A 23,750-nucleotide genomic window follows, 5' to 3' on the forward strand; every position below is an offset into this window, starting at 1 on the left:
TAGGGGGTTTCTCTTCACCTGGATCTTAGTCTCATTTGCCTGTCACCTGGCCTCCACCCAAGGACCTCCTGAAGGTAATTCCCTCTTCTCTTTGTGCAGGGGGTGGGGGAACAAGGAAGGGCAGAAGAGACCTGAGAACTCAGGGCTTGGAGACAGCCATGGCTCTAATTGGAACTCAGTGCCTCAGTTTTCCTGTCAGTTAGAATGGAGCCCATCATTGGCAAATTCTCTCCAGGCTGGGAAGAGTGACATTTGGAGTTTTGTAAGGGACAGCAAAGGCTCAGTGCAGAAATGTGGGAGAGTGACCCTTTCTTTCCTACGGGGGCGGGGGCAGAATTGGAAGAAGTCATGGTTAGGTAAGCCTCAGTCGTCCTGATTTGTCCAAGGGTTATACTAAGATCTGTTGAGAGGAGGCATGAAGGCCACCACTCCCTCCCCTTGCCGTGAGATCCTGTTCTCCCCTGCCATCCCCGAGGACCCAGCCAGGGGGCCAGAGCGGCGGTGGGCTGGCTGCACAGCTGCTCCGGGAAACTGAAACCTCTCCCACATCTGTTTGTCAAGCAGCCACAAGGCCTCCTAGAATAGCGGCTCTTCCCCTCCTCCACGCTCGCTCGTGTGCCGGGGGCAGGCAGTAGGGCACTCCCAGAGCCCCTGTGGCCTGACCTGGCCGCCGGCAGGGATTGGGTCCCCGGGAGGGGAGGGCCGTGCCCGGAAGAGACTCCGGCTGCCCGGCAACATTTTGTGCAAATGTCATATTTTCCGAGCTTGCTGTTTCCCCCACAAAGTAGGTGAACAGCTGTCCAGAGTCCTGAGTCAGGCAATGGGGGGCGGGGGGTGTTGGGGAGAGGCCGGAGCTCTGCGGAGCCAGGTTTATGTAATAAAGGGATCTCGCCGCGGCCAGCTGGCAGGGTCCTTCTGCTTGGCGTCGGGCTGCATTCATTCCCCTGGCCCCCAGGTCCTGGCCCCTGGATTCTGGATGGGTCTCCACCCCACTCTCCAACGAGTCTGAGGGGCTCCAGCTTGGGATAGCATTGTGCTAAGAACAGAGACCCTGGAGCCAGGTGGCCTGGGTTTAAGTCCCGGCTGTGCCTTTTGTTATAGGCTGTGTGACCTTGGGCTCGTTCCTATAGCGAACTTTTCTGACCCTCCTCTGTAAAGGGGGGATGCTAAACAGTATCTTCTTTAGAGATGATTGAGAGAATTGGGCGAGATAGAACACATAAAGCACTTGGCACATAGGAAGTGGTCCGTAAATACTAGTGTTTATTGTTGTTAATTCTAGCATTTACCTGACCACTTGGACAAGAACAGTCCTTCTCCATCCCCTGTGGTGCCCACGGTGGTCAGAGGCCTCTGCCAGCTCCTGGTGGCAGAGTGTAAGGCTTTGCCCCTGCCCTGCACACTGTCTCTGGGGGAGGCCTGGAGACTGGCTGGGGTCAGCTTTGAAAGCCACCTGCAGAGGACAGTTGGGGAAGCTCATCGGTGGCACCTGGCCAGGCAGGTAGAAGCAGCTCTCAGCTGCAGTGTGTGAGGGTGTGCAGTGCAGGCTGGAGGGGGATGGGGGAGGGGGGAGCTCGGGGGGCCGCTCAGGTGGGATGAGGGGAGGGAGAGGTGGCTTTCTGCCCTCACCTCTTCCCCAGCAAATGCCTCCTCCCCTAGAAGTTGTTTGCAGGGAGTAGTAGTTTGTGCTTATAGGAAGGTTTCTGCGATGGAGACGTGGGGAATCCACCGCGACCAAGAGAATCTTGGAGCAGTGGTTTATTTGAGCTTAGGAGCTCAGGACAGACGGAGGTGGGAGAAAGGAGAATTTGAAGGGAAATGAAGGCCCACAGATCCTTAGGGAGGAAGACAGGTCTTCAAGCCAGGCCAGCCTCAAAGAGCAACCTGGGACTGCGGTGTTCTCAGAACATTGTGAGCGCTTGGTGGCCGCCTTCACGTCTGGCTGCCCTTGCCTTCTGGGCAGGGAAACTGAGGCTCAGGGGTCAGGAATAGACTCGTCCAGAGGTGTCTGGACGAGGACAGCCAACAACCCCCTGATGGAGGCGTTCTTTGCCGCCTCGTTTTACAGCGGTGGGAACGGAGGCTCAGAGTCCAGACTCCTGGGTGGCTCTGTCTGGCTCTGAAGTCCGGCCTTCTGACTCCAGAGCCTGCTACATATGTACAGCACTCATCTTTTCCTGGCCCATCTATCTGTCCATCCACCCGTCTGTCCATCTCACAGCTGCCGGCCGAGGGCTAAGTGCTAAGTGCTAAGTGCCATATCCAGCCCCACGTGGACCCCACGTACCATGCTCAGGGCCTAGGTTGCTGAATTCAGGGGGTTGGTGGGAGGGAGCCAAGGACCCGAGCCAGGCCCCCATTCCGGAGGCGGCCTCTCCTTTCCGAGTCGGAGTTCTGGAGCTGTCTTCTGCAGACACTGGCAGCTCGGCCGACTAAAGGAGGTCGAATGACCCTGCAAGAGGCAAGGTCAGGAAGCCTTTCCATAAACACGCTGGAAGCCCTCCTTTGGCGAGCCTCACCGTTGTAATTACTGGGCGGATGTGACCTGGCCAGGCCGCAGTCGACGTCCAGACGCCTCGCCAGAGGACAGAGGTTACAAGGATGCCTCGATCGCTTCCTCTGCTCTGTCCAAGGCTACGCAGGGAGGCGGGGAGTCATTGGATGTGTCCTCTTCCTTCTGCGCAGAAGGCAGCTCCCCCAGTCTGCTCTGGCCACAGAGAGACCTAGGGGGTGCAGAGAGGGCTGGGGACCTTCCTAAAGGCGGTCAAACCAGTCAGGCCCGCTGGACATCCTTACCGAGCTCCTGTGACCCTGCTTCCTCACTCATGGGACGGCTCCCTGGAGGAGGCGGCTTCTGAGACGGACAAGGGGAAGAGCCTGAATACTCACGGCTAGCCTCTGGTGACGGTCATTATTTCTGGTACGAACAGCTGTCCTTGGCAAGTGCTTACTGGGTGCCAGGCACTTGTTTTCAGGCATGCCAGCTCGTTTGCTCTTCGTGGCAGCTTTCTCAGTCTGGTGCTACTGTGATCCCATTCAACAGATGAGGAAACCGAGGCACTAAAGTCACATGTCTAGCTCAGGGTCTGTGTTGTAAACAAGTACAGGCAGGGCCATTCAGCCAGACGGGGGACTGGTTCCGACTCCGTGCTCCCGGCCCCAAGCGTGGGATAGCAGCGGGTGGACCAGCCTCCCCGTCTGTGCGCCTGGAGGGGCCTGGGGCGGGAGCAGGCCCTGACCGCGCCCTCTCCCCCTCTGCGCTCCCTCTGCAGATGTGGACGTCCTCCAGCGGCTGGGCCTCAGCTGGACGAAAGCAGGGGGTGGCCGGAGCCCCCCGCCCCCGGGGGTCATTCCGTTCCCATCAGGCTTCATCTTTACGCAGCGGAGCCGGCTCCAGGCCCCCACAGCCGCCGTCCTTCCCGCCGCCCTGGGCACAGAGCTGGCGCTGGTGCTGAGCCTCTGCTCCCACCGGGTGAACCATGCCTTCCTTTTCGCCGTCCGCAGCAGGAAGCACAAGCTGCAGCTGGGCCTGCAGTTCCTCCCCGGCAAGACGGTTGTCCACCTGGGGCCCCGGCGCTCTGTGGCCTTTGACCTCGACGTGCACGACGGGCGCTGGCATCACCTCGCCCTGGAGCTCCGGGGCCGCACTGTCACCCTGGTGACGGCGTGCGGGCAGCGCCGGGTGCCTGTCCCACTGCCTTTCCACAAGGACCCAGCCTTCGACCCCGAGGGCTCCTTCCTCTTTGGGAAGATGAACCCACATGCGGTCCAGTTTGAAGGCGCCCTGTGCCAGTTCAGTATCTACCCTGTGACGCAGGTCGCTCACAATTACTGTACCCACCTGAGGAGGCAGTGCGGACAGGCTGACACATACCGGCCCCAGCTGGGACCCCTCCTTCCCCGAGACTTGGGCACGACCTTCACCTTCCAGACCGACCTTGCCCTGCGAGGCCTGGAGAACCTGACCACTGCTGCGCCAGCCCTGGGGTCACGGCCAGCAAGCAGGGATCCCAGGGGGACTCCGGTGCCCGTCACACCTGCCAAGCCCCTGAGGACTAGCACCACAGAGCCTCACTGGCGTGCGGCCGCAGGGAGCTCAGGCCGGATCCCGCTGCCGCCCGCCAAGCTGTCAGCCGGTGGAGCGCTCCCTGCTGTGCCCCCGGCCTCTCCGGCCAGTTACACCACAACTGTCCAGCCGTTGCGGAAGAGCGCAGCCACCAAGACCCCCAAAAGCCATCCAGCCAGGCTCTCGGTCCCTTCTCCTTCAGTAGGCCCTGTCCAAAGCCCCCGCCGACCCCAGAAGGCTGCTCAGCCTTCCTTCACAAAAGCAGCCCCACCCACCAAGAAGCCAGTACCCCCCACTTCCCACCCACTTCCTGCCAAAGCCTCCCGCCCCTCAGTGAAGCCGAGCCAGAGGACCCCTGTGACGCCTAGACCTCTGCTACCCAGCACTCGGCCCCTACTTCTGGCCACCGGCTCCTCCAAAAAGACTTTTATCCCAGTGGGCCAGACCGAGGCCAAGCCGAGCCGTCGCAGCAGTGAGCCGGCCCCTGCCCGCACCGGCACCCACAGACCTCCCCAACCCACGGTTCCGCCCCTGCCCCCTGTCTTCCATCCTGGCTCTCCCAGGATCCCTCCGCCAGCCACAGCGATGCCTCCCACCCTTGCTCCTGGCTCGGCCCCCACCAGAAGCAAGAGACCCTCTGGATCAGAGGCCACAAAGAAAGCCAGACCCAAGAGCAGCCCCCGGAAGCCCGTCCCCATCAGACCTGGGAAGGCGGCCAGGGATGTCCCATCGAATGATCTGACAACCAGGCCCAGCTCCAGACTGTCCCGGCCCCACTGGCCGACCACCCCGGCCCCAGCGTTGGCCCCCGTGCGATTCCTGTCCTCCAGTCCCTGGCCCACGAGTCACAGCTATTCGTTCTTCCACCTGGCGGGACCCACGCCTTTCCCGTTGCTGATGGGACCTCCAGGGCCCAAGGGAGACTGTGGTTTGCCGGTAAGATGGGGTGAGGTGTGCATGTTGCTTGGAGCTCAAGGGGGTAGCAGGGGCAGTCGGGACAAGAGGCGACTCCTGGCATTAGGGCAGAGCCGGAGAAGCAACTCAGAGCAGGGAGGTGGCTGTGGGCAGGGCCTCGGCTGGCCTGCAGGTCCCCTGTTCCTCTCCCTGTGATGTGCTTATGATTGTCTGCTCTGCTGTGACCCACGGTCCACTGGGGCAGCTCTGGGTTTGGTGGCCAGTGCTGGGAGCAGAGCACCCCTGGGCTTGGGCGGGCCCAGGCTCCAGGTCGTTCTCTGCTAACCGAAGGTCAAGTGGCTCGAGGAAAACCACTAGCTGACTGGCCCCCAGGCCACATGGTTTCCAGAGTCTCGCTCTCCCGACTGATGGAGGAGAGCCCTTCCAGCCCACCAGCTAGTCTGGGAGCTCCGGACGAAGGTCACCCACGGGTAGTCCTGAACGTGTTTTGTTTGGCACATGCAGCATTGTTTAAAAATATTTAATAAGTTACTAACATTTTAAAAATGGGAGAGATTTCTTATAAAAGACCTGGTGACCAGCTTCTGTTGGAAGGGGACGGAGGCAGTAGCTGGTGCTTCCCTTCAGACAGGATGGGCCCGCCCCCATGTGTCCCCACATCTCCTGATCGGGGGCTTCCAACCCAGTCCGCTCCCCTGTCCCCGCTCCTCTAAGTGTTTGATGTGTGGCCCCTGTCGGGGAGTCACACATCAAGGCCCCTGTTGGACGGTCAGGGTGGGCCTGAGCAGTCAAGAAAAGGAGAAAGAACATTCCTCTTGCAGGAGATGTTCTCAGGCCCGGTGCCTCTAGCATGCCTGGGACTGTCTCCAGGGGCAACGACCTTTCTGCAGCTGGAGGCCAATTCCTCCGGGGTGGGGAGTGTAGGGGATGGAGTTTCCAGAAAGCTCGGGCCTCTGCTCTGTTCTCCTGCCTTGGAGATGACCACCGTGTGGTTTTCTCCTCCCTGAGGCTGGGTTTCCCACCAGGCTCTGTGTTTGAGGTTAGGCTCTCTACAACGTGGAGACGGTGGCAGATGCTGGGAATTCCCAGGCCTTACAAACACACTTAATAAGTTTTAATAATCATTAGGAATAATATTTATTCAGCCTGTCTCCAAGGGGACTGAGAGCCCGTTTTTATTATAACCATATTGTAGAACTTATGGAAATTGTATGCATTGCTTTGCAATTATGTCAACGCTCTGTTCAAGTCCTGTGCTCCGAAATTGTCAGGGCAGGAGGTTGGGAGCCGAGAAGAGAAGGACCCCTTCTTACCCCTCCAGGCTGCCCAGCCTGACTCAGGCTCTGGGTGCCTCTGAGCCCTGACAACTCAGCTTCCCAAGCTGTGTGGGTGCTGGGCTCACTGGCCGTGAGGCCAAAATGGGGTGAATGGTCCCCCCACTGCCGAGAGAGGGTGTGAGCCTCGGGGTCTCCACCCCATCCAGTGGAGGAGGTCAACCCTGCCTCCAGAGGCTGTGTGTGTTGTGGGGAGAGGACAGCCAGGTCCAAGCCAGCACAATTAGAGCAGGAGTGGTTTTGAGAGCATAGAATCTGCCTTTGAGCCTGTCGGGTGCCTGGGCTATGTACTGTCCCCTTGGGGTTTGGCGATGTGGGTCAGAAGGGGTGAGGCCTCACTCCAGATCTGCTGTTCAGTACGTGGGTACTTAGGGATCATTCCATTCAACCTTCCTCAGTGGGCAGGTGAGGAGCCCAGAGACTGTGCCCAGAAAGGGCCATGACTTACCCAGGGGCACACAGCAGAGTTGAAATTTACACCCCAGGGCCAGATGCCAAGACTGGCACATTCCATCCCACTCCACTGAGGGTCCACTCTGAGACTCTAAGACTCAGGGCAGGAGGCTGGGGACTTCAGAGATGTGTCAGGGCCTGTCCTTGGCCTCAGAGGAAGATCTCAATGTCTAAAGAATCTGCTGTTTCTAGACCTACCAGATTTATGAGTTACATGAGTGGTACCTTCCTTTAGGACCTCACAGGACCTGGGTCAGGAGGGCAGGCTGGGAATGCTGATCCCTGCTCTACAGATGGGGGGACAGTGGCTAGAGGGACAAAAGACTAGGCCAAGGGCACCTAGCATGTCCTTGCAGAGACTGGAATAAGACTTTGGGTTCCTGACATCCAGAGAGGCCATTGGCTGTCCCTGCTTCTCCAGCCCCGGAAGGCCAAGGGCAAGAGGGAGGACGTCAGTGTGCTTGCATAGCCTCCCACCTCATGCCCCACCCTGTCCCCTAGTCCCACCCTCCCTCAGCTCGGAACCTAGCCTCATTCCAATAGGAACCCAAAAAACTTTGAGAAGCCTTGTCCAGCCCATCATGTGGCCGGTGGCAAACTGGTCATTTCTATTGTGGCAGAGCCCAGAATTCCCATAATGGAAGTGGCATCTCTGAGTGGTGGTGACAAGGGCTCCCACTCCCTCTTTCCCATCTTACATGCCTCCGACCCCCCATATACATTTAGGATATCATCCCAGCAGAGAAGAAGCTGTGCTGCTCTGGGTCGGGGGCTTAATTGTCCGCCGTCTGCGGACATGCAGACCTGGGTTCCAATTCTGACTCCATCCCTTACTAGCTCTGTGGCCCTGAGCCATGCTAAGCCTTGGTTTCTGCAGAATGTAAGTTAAGAATAGCTCCCATCTCCTGTGAGGAAGCGAGCTGGGTGATCTCCAAGGCCCCTTGGAGATGTTTCTGCTGGGTGACTTTGGGAACTTCTTTCCTCTCCCTAGGGCTGTCTCCCTTCTCTGACAGCTTTGGAAGAGCTCCCTCCCCAGAAATAAGTGGCTCTTATTTTGGAGCCAGAGATGGGTGTTTCGGCTGGGTCTGATGGGATCCCCGTGGTCCCCCAGGGGCAGGAGACGGACTGGCAGAGGCGGAGACAGCTCTGGGCCCCGGGCCTGCCAGCAGTTGTAGCCACGGAGCAAGGGAGCTCTGTGGGAGCCCCAGCAGCGGCAGGGGGGAGCATGGAAAAGCTGAGCTGGGCCCCGGGTGAGGAGGGGCGGGGAGGCTGCGGTTCACAGAGACTGCACAGAAGCTGCACAGAAGCCCCACGCCTGGGAGGAGGCGAGTCAAGGCCTTATTTATTCACGATCAGGCCGCTGGCATCTGCACTCACTTGCACTTTTTGCAAGCGTCACCTCAGGGAGACCCGGATGAGGGCCTGGCCCGCAGCAGATGCTCCATGACTATCTGCGAAATGAATGAAGGAATGTGATCTTTACAGAAAAAAAAAAAGGTTGTCTTGACTGCCAGGACAGGCTCCTTGAGGTTACACAGATCTCTGTTGCTGGTGGAGTCAGGAGGCCATGTGGAGGGCAACGGCACACAGACTTCACATTTGGAGTGACCTGGGTTGGAACCACTCCCTTATCCAGCCATCCTTTCATTCTGTCAGCAAATGTGGATTGAGTGCCTTCTTGGGGCCAGGTGCTGTGTGATCTTTGGTGAGTCACCTAACCTCTCTGAGCCTCTGTTTTTACCTTTGCAAAACGGGGATATGGTACTCCCTACATTTCTAGAGTCGTATGGATCAATCGAGATGAGGGACATAAAGCATCCAGCGCTAGAACCTGGTCCCGGTGGTTGGTTGTGGCTGTTTACTGATGTGCTGATGGTTGAGATGAGGGTACCGCTGCCTGAGGAGGACTGGGACCGTCTGGATCCAGGAGGGCCTTCCCACTGTTGGTGGTTAGGAATTGGGGCTAGAGCTTGAGAAATTCCCTGCTCGTCCTAGTCATCATCTAGAACCCAGGAGAATGAGGGCTGTTTTGCTTTGTCTTTAGCACAGTGTTTTTTGAGCTCCTACTATGTGCCAGGCTCTGAGCTAAGCAGTTTGCCTGCTGTATCCTGCAGCTCCAGGTGGGGAACAAGGTCATTGAGAGAGTTCAAGGCAGGGGCTGTTTGCAGAGGTGTGGGTGGCATCAAAAGAACCGATAGCAGCTGGCAAAGCACACAGGTCGGACCTGAAGGTACAAGGGGCGGGCATGTGTGACCAGAACCCAGCGAAAGTTAAAGTGTGAACAGTAGTCTGTAGTCCTCCGCTGGGTAGAGAAAGTCCCCGCCCACTCACTCCGTCCACTCTTCTGTCTCTTGTCGGGACCTCCCATTGGCCAGACCCAGCCAGAAGCAGAGAGCAGGAAGGCGTGAGGCTGCAGCCTGTCGGCCGGATTCCCAGGGCACACAAGAGACCATGGGGGCAAGTGGAGAAAAACCAGCACCTGCATACATTATCTTGGAAGCTGGATGTTATATCCTCATTTTGCAGCTGGACAATCTGAGGCCTGGAGGCACGGGGCGGTGCAGTACTCTGTGTAAGGCCGTAAGGAAAAGCGCTGGCCCAGGAGGCCCTTCCCTAGGACAGAGACTGGGGGAAAAAAATCTCGGAGCTCTGAGGGCTATTCTTGGGAATAACGGTGCGCTCAGATGGTCGGAAGTGGGAGGGCCCTTTGAGGGCCCCTGCCTCTCCCCATCAAGCCACAGGCACCAAGCAGAGACCCAGAGACTGAAGAGTCCCAGCATAGGGTCACCGGCAGTCAGCAGCACACACAGGCTGGGACTCAGGTCTCCCAGATCCTCGGCTGGGGAACCAGTCCAGACTAAGTGCCAGCCCGGACTTACTTCTTTCTGCAAGGCTTGGCATGCGGGCTTTTGCAGCTGGACACAAGGGTGGACTTGTTCCATGGGACAGGGTTCCCCTAGGTCCTGCTGTCGGAGGCCAGGACCCCCGAGAAAGCCCAGAGCCGCTGCTTGTTTGTTTCCATGGCTGTGTTTGTGCGAGCTCCAGAGCCCAGGCCTCCTTCACCTCCCCCAGGCAGGCCCGTGGCCCCCGCTCCCCTCCCCCTCTGCTCTGGGCCCTCTCAGAGGCCCCGTTGTTTGCAGCGTGGAGTGGAAAATCCCACCCCGGCCTTCGTGAATCATCCCAGAGTCACCCGCTCAGGCTTCAGGCCCTGGAAAGAAATGGCAGCGTTTTTCCACTTCGTGGAGAACAGACAGGGTCTCGGATCAGGCGAGAGGGGGCAGGGGGCGCCCACCCTCACTTGCCCACAGACAAAGTAAGTCCTGAATGGGGAAGGGTTGGGCCTGCGGCTGCAGCTGGGTTGCTGGGTAGCCCCGCCCGGGGTTGGTAGAGGAGAGCCTGGCCAGGCCTGCAGCTGAGGGCTGGGCGACCATGACACGGAGCCAGGCTGCGGACTGACATCACCAGGCTGGGCCATGGGTCCCAGCTGGCACTCAGAGTCTGCTCTGCAGATGTTGTGGGTGAAGTCAGATTCCCAGCCTGGATGCCCCTGTTTCTGGGGCAGAAGAAATGCCAAGAGGGAATGTCCAGGCCTCCACAGCGCTGACCCACCAGGGTCCCTGAGGGAGCTCTACCTTCTGAAGACTGTCTCTCCCTGGAGCCCTGCATGAACCCGGCCTCGCTGGGCCTTGGCCTTTCTCTCTGTGAGTTGCGCATGGTGTCCTCCTTAACTCTTCCGCCAGATAACTGGACAAGGAAGTTGTTGCCACCCTGCAACGCAGGAAGGGCCCCGGGTTGGGAAGGTTCTGGGACGCTCATTCCCTAGATGCCTGCAGAGGGGAAGGGCCTTAGCCAAGGCTGCACACCGAATCAGGACATATCTAGCCAAGATTCTCTGCATGGAAGCTGCCCAAGAGAGGAGAACAAACCAAATGTCCTAGATTGAACCCAGGTTCTGCCTGTTCGCTGTGTGGACTTGGGCAAGTCGCTTTGCTGCTCTGAGGCGCTCTTCGGGGTCTCATTTCCTAAAAGGGCTGGATAACCATACTGGGTAACGATACAGCTTAGCCTGAGCCCCTGCATTTCCCTTTAATTCTGGGTCACCTGGAAGATCAGGGCCAACGAAGGCCTTCTGGAAAGGGAAATCTTTGCTCTTCCTGCAAAACAGATGCCAAGGAGGGTGGTTTAAAATTCTGAGTTGGGGAACTTCCAGAAGCTTGCTTCACAGAAACAACAGCTAACTTTTTGGGCATTAACTGTGTGCCAGACCTTAGGATTAGCACTTCTTATAGATTATCTGTCAGCTAGGGGCCTTCATATCCTCATTTCACACTTGGGAGAATGAAGGCTCGACATAAGTAGCGTGCCCGAGTCCATGCGGGGGCGCCCAGTGTGAACCCAGGTTCCTGGGGCTCTGCCGCTCCCTGGGGAGGAGCGGAGAGGAGCCTGGCCTGAATCCCAGCAGGGAAACCTGCTGAACAAGATAGAGGAGGAGAAACATCCACCCAGCCCCTGGGCTCTGGATTGAAGGAAGACAGCTGCCAATTTGGCCAAAGGTCCCTGGAGGCTCAGAGGTGTCTGGGACTTGCCTGAGGCCGAGCAGCCACCGCCCCCCCCCCCCCCACTCCAGGTCCTTTCCAGTGCCCCTGGGGCCTTGGTGCCCATATCTGCCTGTCTGGATCTCTCTTCTGATTTTTATTCATGGCCGAGCAAGCACGTGGTGTTCATAGGCCAGAACTGTTAACGGAGGCTGCCCAGCGTGAGATCTGGATTAATTACCAGCCAAACCATACTGGGTTTTCAACACTGATTTTAACTCCGGGCAGGAAACCTGGAATCTCGTTGATGGTTATTTGAAACAAATGAATTCCCCAGGCCTCACACATCCTCGAAAGCCAGGCTTCCTTCGAAGGCTCCGTGTTCAGTTCCTCACATCAGGCACTTAGTTAATCCTCATTGATGCCTTCAGGGTAGACGGGGCAGTGGCCACTGACCCCATGTGGACGGGGAGCAGTGGATACTCAGGCTGAAGGGCTTGCAAAAAGTCTCCAGCGATTAAGTGGCAAAAGTGGAATTTGACGGAAGGTCAGCCCTCCATTCAGTAAGTCTGCTTGGCTGCCTCCCTTCCATGCTGTAGGGTTAGGCCTTTCTCTTGTGGAAAATAGGGAGCCATTGAATGTCGTTGAGCAGGAGAGTACTTTGGGAAGATGAACAGGGCTGTGGCGAGGAGGACAGGAGGGGAGAGGAGGTGGACATGGGGAGACCAATGAGGGGGCTATTGTGGGTTCTCTGGGAGCAGTGATGAAAGTTGGCTCAGGCTGTGACTCCTGGAACAGATGGAACGTTTGATGTTTAGACCCCAGTCATTGTGTTAAATGTTCACTATCTCTCATTTCATCCTTGTGATCGTCCTGTGAAGAGGGTATTCTTGCCCCCGTTTTATAGGCACAGGCTGGCTGAAGAACTTGCCCAAACCCAGCTGGTAAGTGGCAGCATGGGGTTTGAACCCAGGCCTGTCTGATGCAAAAGCCTTTGTCTGTACCCTGTATGCTGCACGGCCTCTCCATGTGCGCAGATACACCATGGGCAAATCCCTTCCCTGTCTGGCTCTGTGGAGAACTTGGCTGAGTTCTGAGGTCTCTTGTTTGTTTTTGTTTTTTTTTTTTAAGATTTTTTATTTATTTGTTTGACAGAGATTACAAGAAGGCAGAGAGGCAGGCAGAGAGAAAGGAGGAAGCAGGCTCCCCTCTGAGCAGAGAGCCTGACGTGGGGCTTGATCCCAGAACCCTGAGATCATGACCTGAGCCGAAGGCAGAGGCTTTAACCCACTTAGTCACCCAGGCGCCCCTCTTGTGTTTTATCTTATCAGACATTTAACTGAGCCCTGGGGAGCGAGAATTAGATCGTTTGAGGAGACCATGGTCTAGTGGGAGAGACAGGCTTCGGGGCAGACAATTCCCCAAATAACATATAAATAAAAAATGGAAAGCGGGGACTTGACTCAAGCTGGGGAAGGGATCAAGGAAGCCTTCCTGGAGGAGGTGGCAACCTGGGTAAGTTTGCTGAGTGATAAAAGGCGAAAACTTCAAAGACTGTGAAACAGCAGCTGCAAAGGCCTGAAAGGCCCAAAGAGCATGAGTTCCTAAGGCCTCAGAGAACCCCTCTTTTCGGTCATGGAGTGTCCATGCCCAGACCTCTGGAGATGCTTGTGGAACGGCTGCTTGAACCCATTCCCTGCTGCCCCGTGGCACTGACGCTGTCTTCTTGCTTTTTCTTTCAGGGTCCCCCTGGGCTGCCTGGGCTCCCTGGACCCCCTGGTGCACGGGGGCCTCGGGTAAGTGATCACACGCTGTCCTTTGGGTCTCCGGCTGGCTCTTTGGCCTGTGTCCCAGTGCCCCCGAAGTTTTAGACTTGCTGTGTGTCCCCAGGCTGTTTCCTGCCTCCCCCCAGCACCCATTTTTCACTTTGTCCATTGGAGTGAACTCAGGGCTCTTTGGGGGTGCTGTGTGGATGGGCATGCCATGGGGACAGCAGTGACCTCTTACGGGGTCTCAGGTGTTCGTGGTGGGTATCACCCTTGGCAGCCTGGAGTGGAGAAGGGGTTTCTGCCGACCACATTCTCCTGAGCTGATGGGTTTCAGCGTTTGTCCAGGAGAAAAGCTGCCTTGGGAGGACACGACCCTCGTGTCCCTCCTCCCATCTCCACAGGGCCATCCTGGGTGGGGATGCTGACACGGGCAAGGTAGGGGGGAGCTCCCCATGCCGAGAGGTTTGATCAGAGGTGGAAGGATGGCTTCGTAGGACTGCAGCATCAGAGAGGAGCTAGCCTGAGCCTTGGTGTGGAAAAGAACTCCCATGTCATGCCTTGCATGCAGGGAACGCGGCTCTGTTTGAGCCCCTCTCCCCTGCCCCAGAACCCCTGTGGACCAGGATAATCATTCGCATGTTGGGGATGAGAAAGCCGAACATATAGGAAATGAAAGAGCCAGGATGGGAACCTAGTCCCTGAACCATATGCTGGCACCCCTGGGGATCCTCTTGGAGAAATATCTGAGGGCTCAGACCCATGATGCCTGGCACCTGCACCCAGGCTGAATCAGCCTTTCCCACGCTGGGTGCCTGGCAAGGCTCTGGCAGAGACAGCTGCCTGGGGCATATTTTTAGCTCGGAGCCCAGCGGATGGTTCTGGTTATGCAATTACTCTAGACCTGGCCCTGTGCACTCTGGGCCCAGGGCTCTGGAATCTGCTGTCTGAGGCAGCATTTCCTCCTGGCTCCAGAGTCTCCGTGGAGCACTTACCCAGAGCTGGGGACCCCAGAAATACCAGGGTTCCTGCAGCCTGGGTGCAGGATGAGGCCCTTTGACTTAGCAGGCAGTTTGCCCTTCCGAACGCCTCCTCTGCACCTTTGCTAGGTCGGCCTCTTGCCCTGACCTGGTGTGCCCTTCTTTGCAAGCTCCTTTTCCATCCCCTGCTGAGATCAAATGCCATCTTGTTTGTTTGCTGACGACTGCCCCCTTCTCCGAGTTCCTGCAGCAGGTTTTCGCTGCTCTGGATGGTACGGATGACTTTCCTAAAGCTCAGGCAGACCGCTGACCTCTGTTGGCGGAGCTGCGATTGCGTGATCTCGTCCCACCAGCCCAGCCTTCCCGAGAAATGGGTTCCGATGTTGTCCCCATGCTTCTAGATGAGGAAACTGAGGCTCAGAAAGGTTTGGTTACTTTGGAGAAAGTCAACCAGAGTGTCAATGCCAGAGCTAGGATCGAACCCAGACAGTCTGATCCCAGAACCTGTGATCTTAACCATCTATTGTGCTGATTTATCTCTCTATTCAAACGAGCCCCTCTGGGCCAGAGCCAGGCCCTGTTTCTTTCTCTTTCTCACACGCTGCCTAGCAGGGTGCCCTGCACTCAACAGGTGCTGGGCAAATGGTTACTGAGGAGTTCTAGTCTGGGAGTCAACAACATCTCCCCCCAGAAGCTGTGTGATCTTAGGCAAATCCTTTCCATTCTCTGGGCCTCAGTTTCCCATCTATAAAGCATGGAGTCTGCTCAGGAACTGCCAAGGCATTTCCTTGGAACCGTATTTCCAAGGTTCCTCCCAGCTGTGAAATTCCATGAGTGAGGGAATGACTCTCCCATCCTCCCTCTCAGGCTTTCTGTATGCTCTCCCTCCCCACCACGCACCCTCCCCGCCTCCACCTCCCCGCCATCATCCTGTTTCTAGGCTGGAAATTCCATAGATCATAAAATTCCAGAGATAGTAGAATGCGAAAAGTAGACCATCCCAGCTCCTCTCTGCACGATGACAGCTCTGGGGCTCAGGGAGTGGCAGGGCCCTACCGGAGGTTGTCCAAAGCTCAGTGGCATCCCCCTTCCCACCTCCACGTAATTCCCAGCCTGTGCAAGGATGTTGGGGAATCCCTGGGCCCTCCCCTTACCCAGCTTTCTGGGCCGCAGCATTTATAGTATTGGTCTGCTTGGCTCCCAGTCAACTATGTGCTCCGTTTCTTTGCAAGGCAGTGGCGGGAGAGGGGTGGGGAGGTGGAGGGCGGCGGCGAGGAAGCAGGAAGCCTCTGCTTCCACAGGCTACAGGCCGGGTGGGTAGCTGAGCACTCCAGCCTTCCATCTTTGGGGCAACCGGGGGCACAACTGGGGAGAAGGTAGCCACCCCTGGCCTCCCACAGCCCATGCCTGCTTCTGGAGTGTTGGTCAGGGGCCCCTTCTCAAACATGCCTCCCCATCTTAGGCCCAGTTCCATCTGAGCTCTGAAGTTAGACCCCAAGAGCCTGGGCTGGGGTGAGCATCTCAGGTCTTCCAGATTCCTTAAAGACCGGCGGGGGTCCTAGCTACTCAGAGGACTGTTGGGGAGAGCGAGGCTGGGGAAGGGGGTTGCTCATAGCTGGTTCCAAGTCCCATCCTTGTGCTGGAAGACCGTGTTGGGTGGAATGCTGGAGAGGGCTGGAGAGCGAGTTACTTTAGAAGGAGGGTCACCCATGACACCGTTCTCCATTCCCCAGGCCGAGTGAGCTTCGGAACACTGTTCCTTTTCAACGTGTTTAGAGAAGGGGAGGGTCCCTGTGCAGGCATCGAGGAAGAGGGAGGTGTCTTGGATGGAATGTGACAGGCTGCAGCTGGAAAGTTGGCCTCGGAGAGGGAGGAAGGAAGCGAGTTCATGCACAGCCAACCAGATGAGTCAAGAGGGGCCAGCGACAAGGGCAGTGTGTCTAGAAGCTGGCGTGGTGGGGCACCTCTGGGCTTCTTGAGCCGTCTCTCCCCACCCCCAATGCTCCAGATTATTCTTGCCGGACAAAGATTCTGGGGAGTGACCCGACTCTTCAGGCTCTGTTTCTATTACTGGCTGCAAGACCCTAACCCAGGGCGCTTGCTGGAGAAAGTGGACATAACAGGCTCCAGCTGTTCTGCAGGATTCAGAGAGGACCTGGGAAAATCTGGTGCCATGAATAAAGCCTGGACCCTAAGCCAGCAGGCCTGGGTCCCAGCCCTCACTTGGCCACCTCTCTGCTGTGTGACTTGGCCAAGACTCTTTGACACTCTGGGCCCAGTCTTCTAGTTGCTTCAAGGCCCCTGGAGGACCTGTCAGCTCAGAGCTCAGAGGATCCTAAGGGATCCTGGCTGGGCTGTGGCCACAGGAGGGAGGCTCCTTTCTTCAGAAGACGCCAAGTCCTCCATTCACTGGGCTCTCGACTCAAAGGCTCACATCACAGTCCCGTTGGAGTCAAAAGGGAGCAGTGCCGCTAGGCCGAAGTCCTAGAAGATGCCCGGGAGGAGGTGGCATGTCAGCCAGGCCTCGGAGGACAGGGCTGGTGGCAGTTGGAGGGGATGGATCAGAAGGAAACGCCAGATGATGGGAATGGCACAGGGCACTGACCAGCAGCGGTGGAGGGAAGCAGGTAGCTAAGTCCGCTTTGAGCCCGGGAAGCCAGCCTGGGAAGGGCTGCTGGGCCAGGGGGAGAGAGCCAGGAGGCAGTCAAGAAAAATTCAGAGGTTGAGGCCTTGTGCTCCGAAATCACACATCTGAGGCTGACCTCTAGCTCGGCCCCCGAGCAGCTGAGTGACCTGAGGAAGTTCTCAACCTCTCTGAGCCCTAGGCTCCGTCTTTAAAGTAGGAATAATGATAGCCCCTGCCTCTTGGGTTAGTAGAGTAAAATGAGGTAATGGATGGCAGGTGTTCACGGTGGGGCCGGGCATCAAGGGGGCCCTCCCTAAAAGTAGGCCGCCATGACAGTCCTGCTAAGAAGCTGAGAAGCTTCTGGCTAGCTGAGAAGACCTAGTGGGTGGAAGGCTCCTGCCAGGCATTGCTGTGGGAAGTGGAGTGACCCCCATTTTCCCCTCACCTCTTTGTTTCTTTTCCCTTTCAGGGTCCTCCTGGGCCTTACGGAAACCCAGGCCTCCCCGGCCCTCCTGGAGCCAAAGTGAGTATTTGCTGTGGGATCTGGGGATAGAGCCATGGAGGGGGTGCTGGGGTTGGGGCTGCGTTGGAGGTGCTTCCTAGGGGCCCCTGTTGGGAGGGGCTCTGTGCCACGGGCGCACCCTGAGCGCCTCCTATGTGGCAGGTGGTGGCACGGTGAGGACTTGAAGTGCAGCTTCTGGTTGGGAGAGGGATTAGGGAGAGAAGGGCAGTTGGAGCCTAGAGCCCTCAAAGGAGAACAGGAAGAAGGGTCATTTGCTGCCCAAAAGGGAAGGCCTTGAATGTCGGACTAGAGGCGGAAATTTTACTGGGTCTTCAGACTTATCCTGGGAGGCGTGTCATCTTTGGAGCTGGGGAGGAACATCGTCGTGTTTCAGAATGATGGCTGGATGTCGTGCGGATGTGGACAGGAGTTGGGGACCAGAGCAGAGACAGGGAGACCCTGGGGTGGGGGAGGGGACAGGGAAGGGATGAGGCTAGCCCAGCCAGCTTAGGGGTGTGGGAGGAGGGAAGCAGATGCATTCACGGTGTGGAGGGGGTTAGAGAGAATGAAGCCATGGGTGAGCTATAAGAGACCAGTGACACCCTGGCGTTAGCCTCAGTGACCCGACCAGGCTACCCTGGAGAAGGAGGGTGAGGGCCATGTTCATTTGGGAACTGGGAGCCCTGCCAGCTGGAGATGATACATGGACACAGACATTCTGGAGCTCTCTGCAGAGCACTGAGCTGGAGATGAGCCCTGAGGGGTGGAGGCGACTGCACAGATGCCACCTGCCCCAAGGAGCCCTCCTAGAATGTTTCAGTTAACTTTACCATGAGACCACAGAGACCAGAGTGAGTGGCACCCTGACACCTGCTGGGATCCCCAGCCCCGGAGCACCCTGCTCTATTCCTGGTGCTCCGGCAGCAAACAGGGCTGTCCAGGGCCGCACTTGGTATGAGCAGCCAGAGCGCCAAAAAGTGTGCCCAGCCAGCAACATTTAGGTCATGGGGAGAAGTCTCCAGGAATGGCTGGAGACTGGAGGAGGGCAAAGAAGTTGCGAGGTCAGGGGAGCCAAGAGCACGGGGGCTGTGCTGAAGGGGCGTAAAGCAGGCCCGGAGGGAAGGCAGAGGGGTGCCTGGCTAGGACACCGCCTGGCCCAGCCTGTCCTCTGTGGGGTAACCCCGGTGGCCAGCCCCAAGGTCATTCTTTGCTAAGGCTGTTGGGCAGATGGAGTGGTTTAGGGAAAGCCGTTAACCAACTGGTCCCCAGGTCATGCCACCTCCAAAGGCCAGCTCTGGCACTCACCAGCTTATCTGGGAGTTTGGGACACATGGCAAGGGCTGGGCTGGGGTCCTTCCTTGCAGAACAAGCTCAGAGACCTTGGGTGCCCCGTGGTCAGCAAGTGCCCAGAAGTGCTGTGGTTTTAATGAGGTGAATGGTGCAGAGTTTTATAGCATAGCTGTCTTCCTGGGCAAACACAGACAAAAACTATCGCCTGTATGCAGGGCCTTACTATGGGCACTGTGCCCAATGCATGTACTTGACGTCGCTTGTCTTCATTTGATCCCCACAAAGACCCAAAGACATGGGAGGAGATCCCATACCCGTGTACAGATAGGGAAACAGAGGCTCGGGCACATTAAGGCGCCATCTAGGAAATGAAGGTAGGACCTGCCCCTGGTGGGCTAGGCGGAAAGAAGGAGCCCCCTTGCCCCCCCTCTGCTCTGCACAGGCCTCAGGCCTCTGAGGCCGTGGGGTCCTTCAAGGGCTGAGGACCCAGCTGTTCTGAGCTGCCAGGTTTGCTCAGGAACACGCCGTTCTGGGTCTGCTCCCGGACTGTCCTGTCTGGAGCTTCCCGCTCCGTCCTGCTCCCGCCCTTGCTTCTGCACTCTGTCCAGCTTCCAGATTGATTCCTTGCTTCTGTAGCAGCAGATGCTCCACAGGTCCCTCCTCCGGTCCATGCCGGCCCTGCATGGCAGGGCCCCAGCCCCAGGCCCGTGGCAGCCCCAGTCTGGCCCGTAGCCCACTCCCATCCCACCAGCAGATGTGCTGAGGCAGGACGGGGGGCCCCCAGCCGTTTCTCCCTCCATTTGGAGAAGTAGCTCTGGGTGCTGAGGGAGGCTTGTATCTGGCAGGTGACCCCTCTTCCTGCGGCCACATAGGGCTGGGGCGTGTGGATGTGGGGTCTGCTGGACGGGACTCCCGCCTGCTTCTGCATATAACAGAGAAGGGTGTGGGTTCCAGAAAATACACTGCGGTGGGAGGCTGCTTCTGCCAGTAGCGCTTAGCATAAAGCGCCAAGGGGAAAAGCCATGCCCTTTGCCAGACACCTGGCTTACAGCCTGGGGGTGAGCACAGGTGGCCCCAGGACAGGCCAGTTGGGCGGGAGACCCCAGTTGGCTGGGCTCAGTGTTGCCCTTGGGCCGCCCTTGATCTGAGGTGTGGCCAGGACAAGGTTAAAGCAGAGGCTCTCCCAGAGTGGAATTCCTGACTGAGCTGAGCTTGGCAGAGAATGGCGTATATCTGCACCCAGGGTATGATTCTGGGGAGAAGGTCCTCCCTGTGTCCCAGATCCCCATTGGGCCTGGGAGGTGACCTGGTGGGATTGGAGGGCTGGCCTTCCCCAGGCCCCATGCTGGCTCCCCCTCTTGCACACGATGTTGCCTCCTAGAGCCATCGTGGGCCCCCCCCCCCAACAAATCTGGTCATCTCTTTCAGTTGGCAAATGTTTATTGAACACCTACTGTGTGCTGTTGATGGAGAAATCAGTCAGACAGGAGGGTGTGCCCAGGTGGCAGGGAGGCCGCACTCTGTCTGGATGGGTCACCGTGCGCTCATTGCTTCAGTGAGGTTATGGAGCCCTCGGGAGCTTATGGCCTTGTGGGATAAAGACTGAGTGGTGGGAGAGACCAGTGGGGTTAGGAGGATCTAGAAGGGGAGGAGGATCAAATGAAGGACTTGAGTCACAAAGACACCGAGGTGACTTGCCCGGCGTTACTGGCTGTGACCAGCACTGGCAGAACTGCTTTGGGATCCTTGTTGGAAGACCCTTGTCAGGGCCATTACAGTATGACCCCCCTCCCCCAGACCCCAAGGCCTTACCCATGTGCCATAGTCCGGTACACCCCATGTTCAGATCCATCAAGGAGAGGGCAGGTCAGCTCCCACGTGGGGTCAGGATCCAGGACTTTGAGCCATCCCCCTAGGACAACAGCACTGGCTGACCTCGGAGGCCCAGGGTTGAGTCATTGGATTGATTCATATCGCCAACCGACCCACATGTGTTGTTGCAGGAAAGGGCAGAGGTTAAGAGCACAGACCCTGGAGCCAGATGATTGAAGTTCAAACCTCAGCTCTGTCACGTACCAGTTCCCTGACTCTGGGTACATTATTTCAGCTTTCCGTGCCTCAATTTCCTTATCTAGAAAATGGAGGGGAAGAGTCGGTGCCCCCTTGAGTTGTCACTAGGAGTAACCGGGTTACGTCGAGCAGTGCTGGCCCGTGGAAGGGTCAGCTGTCGGTATGGGCAAGGCATTGGCTCTGTACTGGGGCCTCAGCAAGGACAGTCCCTGCCCTCGTGGAAACAAGCTAATCACCCTGATAAATGCAGAATCATGTCATGATCGTGGCTCCATGTGAGAGGCCTGGGATGCCTGCCACAGTGCAGACTGGGCTGGTCTAGGAGCTGAGGCACACCTTCCTGGAGGGCAGATGGGTCAGACTGAGGTCTGAAATGTACCAGGTGACAAGGCACAGGGGCAGGAGGAGGCCAGGTTGGGCGGCAGGCCTGGGAAGTGGTGGTAAGGCTTTTGGGCTTCATCCAAGCAGCAACAGGAAGACACGCAAAGGTTTCTAGCAGAGGTGACATGATCAGATGAGGTCTGCAGAGGCGGCCGGGCAGCCTGAGAAGCGGGGCCTGGCTGGCAGCCAGCAGGGAGGCCCAACGTGGCTGTGCAGGGGACGCTGATGTGCACCATGGTGCACGCGGGTGGGATGCAGGGCTGGGGGCAGGTGAGGGGCCCTGGGCTGGAGGCAGTCGGGCTCCAGCTGTGCAGGAAGGCCAGGGTTGCCCATGCCAGAGGAGAAGGAGCCCAGCCCCACTCTTCCTGGCAGACGGCCGCTCTGTTCCTGGTGTGGCCTGCTCAGTGCAGTGAATTACCCAGGATGATTAGGGGTCCTCCAGCACTGGGGGGCTGGGCAGGGGGAGAGGTGGGCAGGAAGGAGCAGACTTGGTGAGCCAGGGAGCTGCCAGCAGAGCTGGTTGGGGCTGAGGTGGAGAAAGCCTGCAGGGTTCTCAAGTCCCAGCCTCCGCTTGTCTTTCCTCTGATGACAGAGGTGGGGCCTGCTCATTAAGGAACATGTGGAATAGTCTAGAAAGTATCAAGAAGAAAGTAAGCTGTCTGCAGTGGCTCTGCCTGGTAATTGCCTTTTGAGGACTGGGCCAAGGACTGGCCAAGAGGCTTTATGCCCTTTGTGGGGCAGATGTTACCACCTCCATTTTACAGATGAAAAAACTAAGGTCTAAGTGGTGAAGTAACTGGACCAGGGTCACATTTGTGATAAGGGGCAGAGACAGGATTTGAACCCTCTGCTGCCTAACTCCAAAGCCTGTATGTGCTTTTAGCTACAAGGCAATTTTGCTCCATAGTTCTATGGCCTTCCTCTGTAGAGTAAGTCTCATATACATCATATATATGTTTGAGTATGTATATATTATAGATACAAGTTCTATCTAAGTAGCACATATATATTTTTAATCAAAATAAAGAAATCAGAATTTTTATTTCTTAACATATATATGTAATATATATGTTAATATACATATATAACATATTAAAATGCATGCATGCATACAGACACAAAGATACAGATGTATCTATGCGTACAGGCACCCATGCATGTGTATGAGTCATTTAAAATATACCCTGCATATAAGTGCTTTATGGGTTTGCCTGTTTTATTAGCAGTTGCCTTCTAGAAAGATTGAACCCGTCATGCTGTTGCTAGCCTCAGAGAAGGACATTTTAAAAAGTCACTTTATTGTTTTCACTTCAGTTCATTGATCCTCTAGAAGAAGAAGGCTTTTCTTACATCTGTTTGCCATTTGTATTTTATCATTTATGCATTTGTTTATTTGGGGGGTTGGGAGGCTGTCTTTCATTACGGATTTGTACAGTTACTGATATTTGCGTGGTAAGATTACACAGGCTTCATCGGCCTCATGAGTATATTTCAGTTTGGCTGTTTGCCTGAAGAGTATTCATGATGATATTCACAAATAAAACGTTTTATCTATTTTTTTTGGACTAACAATAACAGCTAACACGTACTTATGAGTTTAGAGAGGGTTCCTCCCATATGTAAAATTTATCGTTCCTCACGTTTATACTTGGACATTTTTTTCCCACCCCATGATCAGATCGGTATTCATTTATATTCTAGTAATTTCATAGTTTCATTTGTATTCTTTTTTTTTTTCATTTGTATTCTTAAAGAATTGAAACCATCTGGTGTTCATCTTCATCAGGGGGTGGGTAGGAGATGGGGCTGTAACTTTATTTTTTCCCCCCATAGTTAACCATTTATTAAATAACCTTGACTCTACTGCTTACCAGATGATAGAGCGAGGTCTATTCCCAGCCATTCAAATATGTTTCATTGCTCTGCTTGTATACTTTTTGCTAAAATACTACTTTATATGACATCTATGATCTTTTTGTGTCTTCTTTCCTTGTTGTTTTAAAATATCTCTGGCTCTTTATTCTGTCAGATGAACTTAATGCCCATCTTAATCATTTCCTTAAAAACATCTTTGGGATTTTTGTTGGAATTATATTAGATGTGTATATTAATTTGTAAAGAATTAGCAGTTCTATTTTTTTATTTTTTAAAGATTTTATTTATTTATTTAACACACAGAGAGAGATCACAAGTAGGCAGAAAGACAAGCAGAGAGAGGGGGGAAGCAGGCTACCTGCTGAGCAGAGAGCCCGATGCAGGACTTGATCCCAGGACCCTGAGATCATGACCCGAGCTGAAGGCAGAGGCTTAACCCACTGAGCCACCCAGGCGCCCAAGAATTAGCAGTTTTAAAATACTACGTTATCCTATCTAAAAACATAACATGTCTTCTCATTTGGTTGAGTTTTTTAAACATCTCTTAGTAAACTTTTATAGGTTTTATTGTATAAGGCCAGCACAGCTCTGGTTTTTGCTTAGAAATTTTGTATTTTTGATGCTGTTACGAGGGAAATATTTTCCCCATTCCATTTTCTAGCTGGCTGTCAGCTACTGACGAGGACTGTTGACTTTTGTATTTTTGTACTTTTTGTGTTTATTTTATAACCACACCCTGTACTGTGTGATTTTATTGATTTTAACAGTATTTCAGTTAGTTCTCCTATATTTTCTAGACAGGTCCTCATATTGCTTGCAAAAAAGGACATACTTTTGTCTCCTTTTCCTCAAAGGCTCGTTGTCCCATTTGTTTTTCTTGCCCTATTGCATTGGCCGGAACTTCTGAACACATGACATAGTGATAGTGGGAGGCCCAGGCTGTCTTCAGTGGAAGCC

General features: G+C 55.8%; 1 protein-coding gene across 1 annotated transcript in view; it reads left to right on the forward strand.

Annotated features, from left to right (window-relative positions):
* LOC111146244 (collagen type XXVII alpha 1 chain) overlaps nt 1-23,750 on the forward strand; it is a 133,634-nt gene that overhangs the window by 6,404 nt on the left and 103,480 nt on the right. The window contains exons 3-6 of the mRNA XM_022501706.1: nt 4-74; nt 3,273-5,002; nt 13,046-13,099; nt 17,145-17,198. Of these exons, the coding sequence (XP_022357414.1) occupies nt 4-74; nt 3,273-5,002; nt 13,046-13,099; nt 17,145-17,198 (1,909 nt within the window). The remainder of the gene's footprint in view (nt 1-3; nt 75-3,272; nt 5,003-13,045; nt 13,100-17,144; nt 17,199-23,750) is intronic.

This window comes from Enhydra lutris, unplaced genomic scaffold, assembly GCF_002288905.1.
Source record: "Enhydra lutris kenyoni isolate GAN:26980312 unplaced genomic scaffold, ASM228890v2 scaffoldscaffold13, whole genome shotgun sequence".
NCBI lineage: Eukaryota > Metazoa > Chordata > Mammalia > Carnivora > Mustelidae > Enhydra > Enhydra lutris.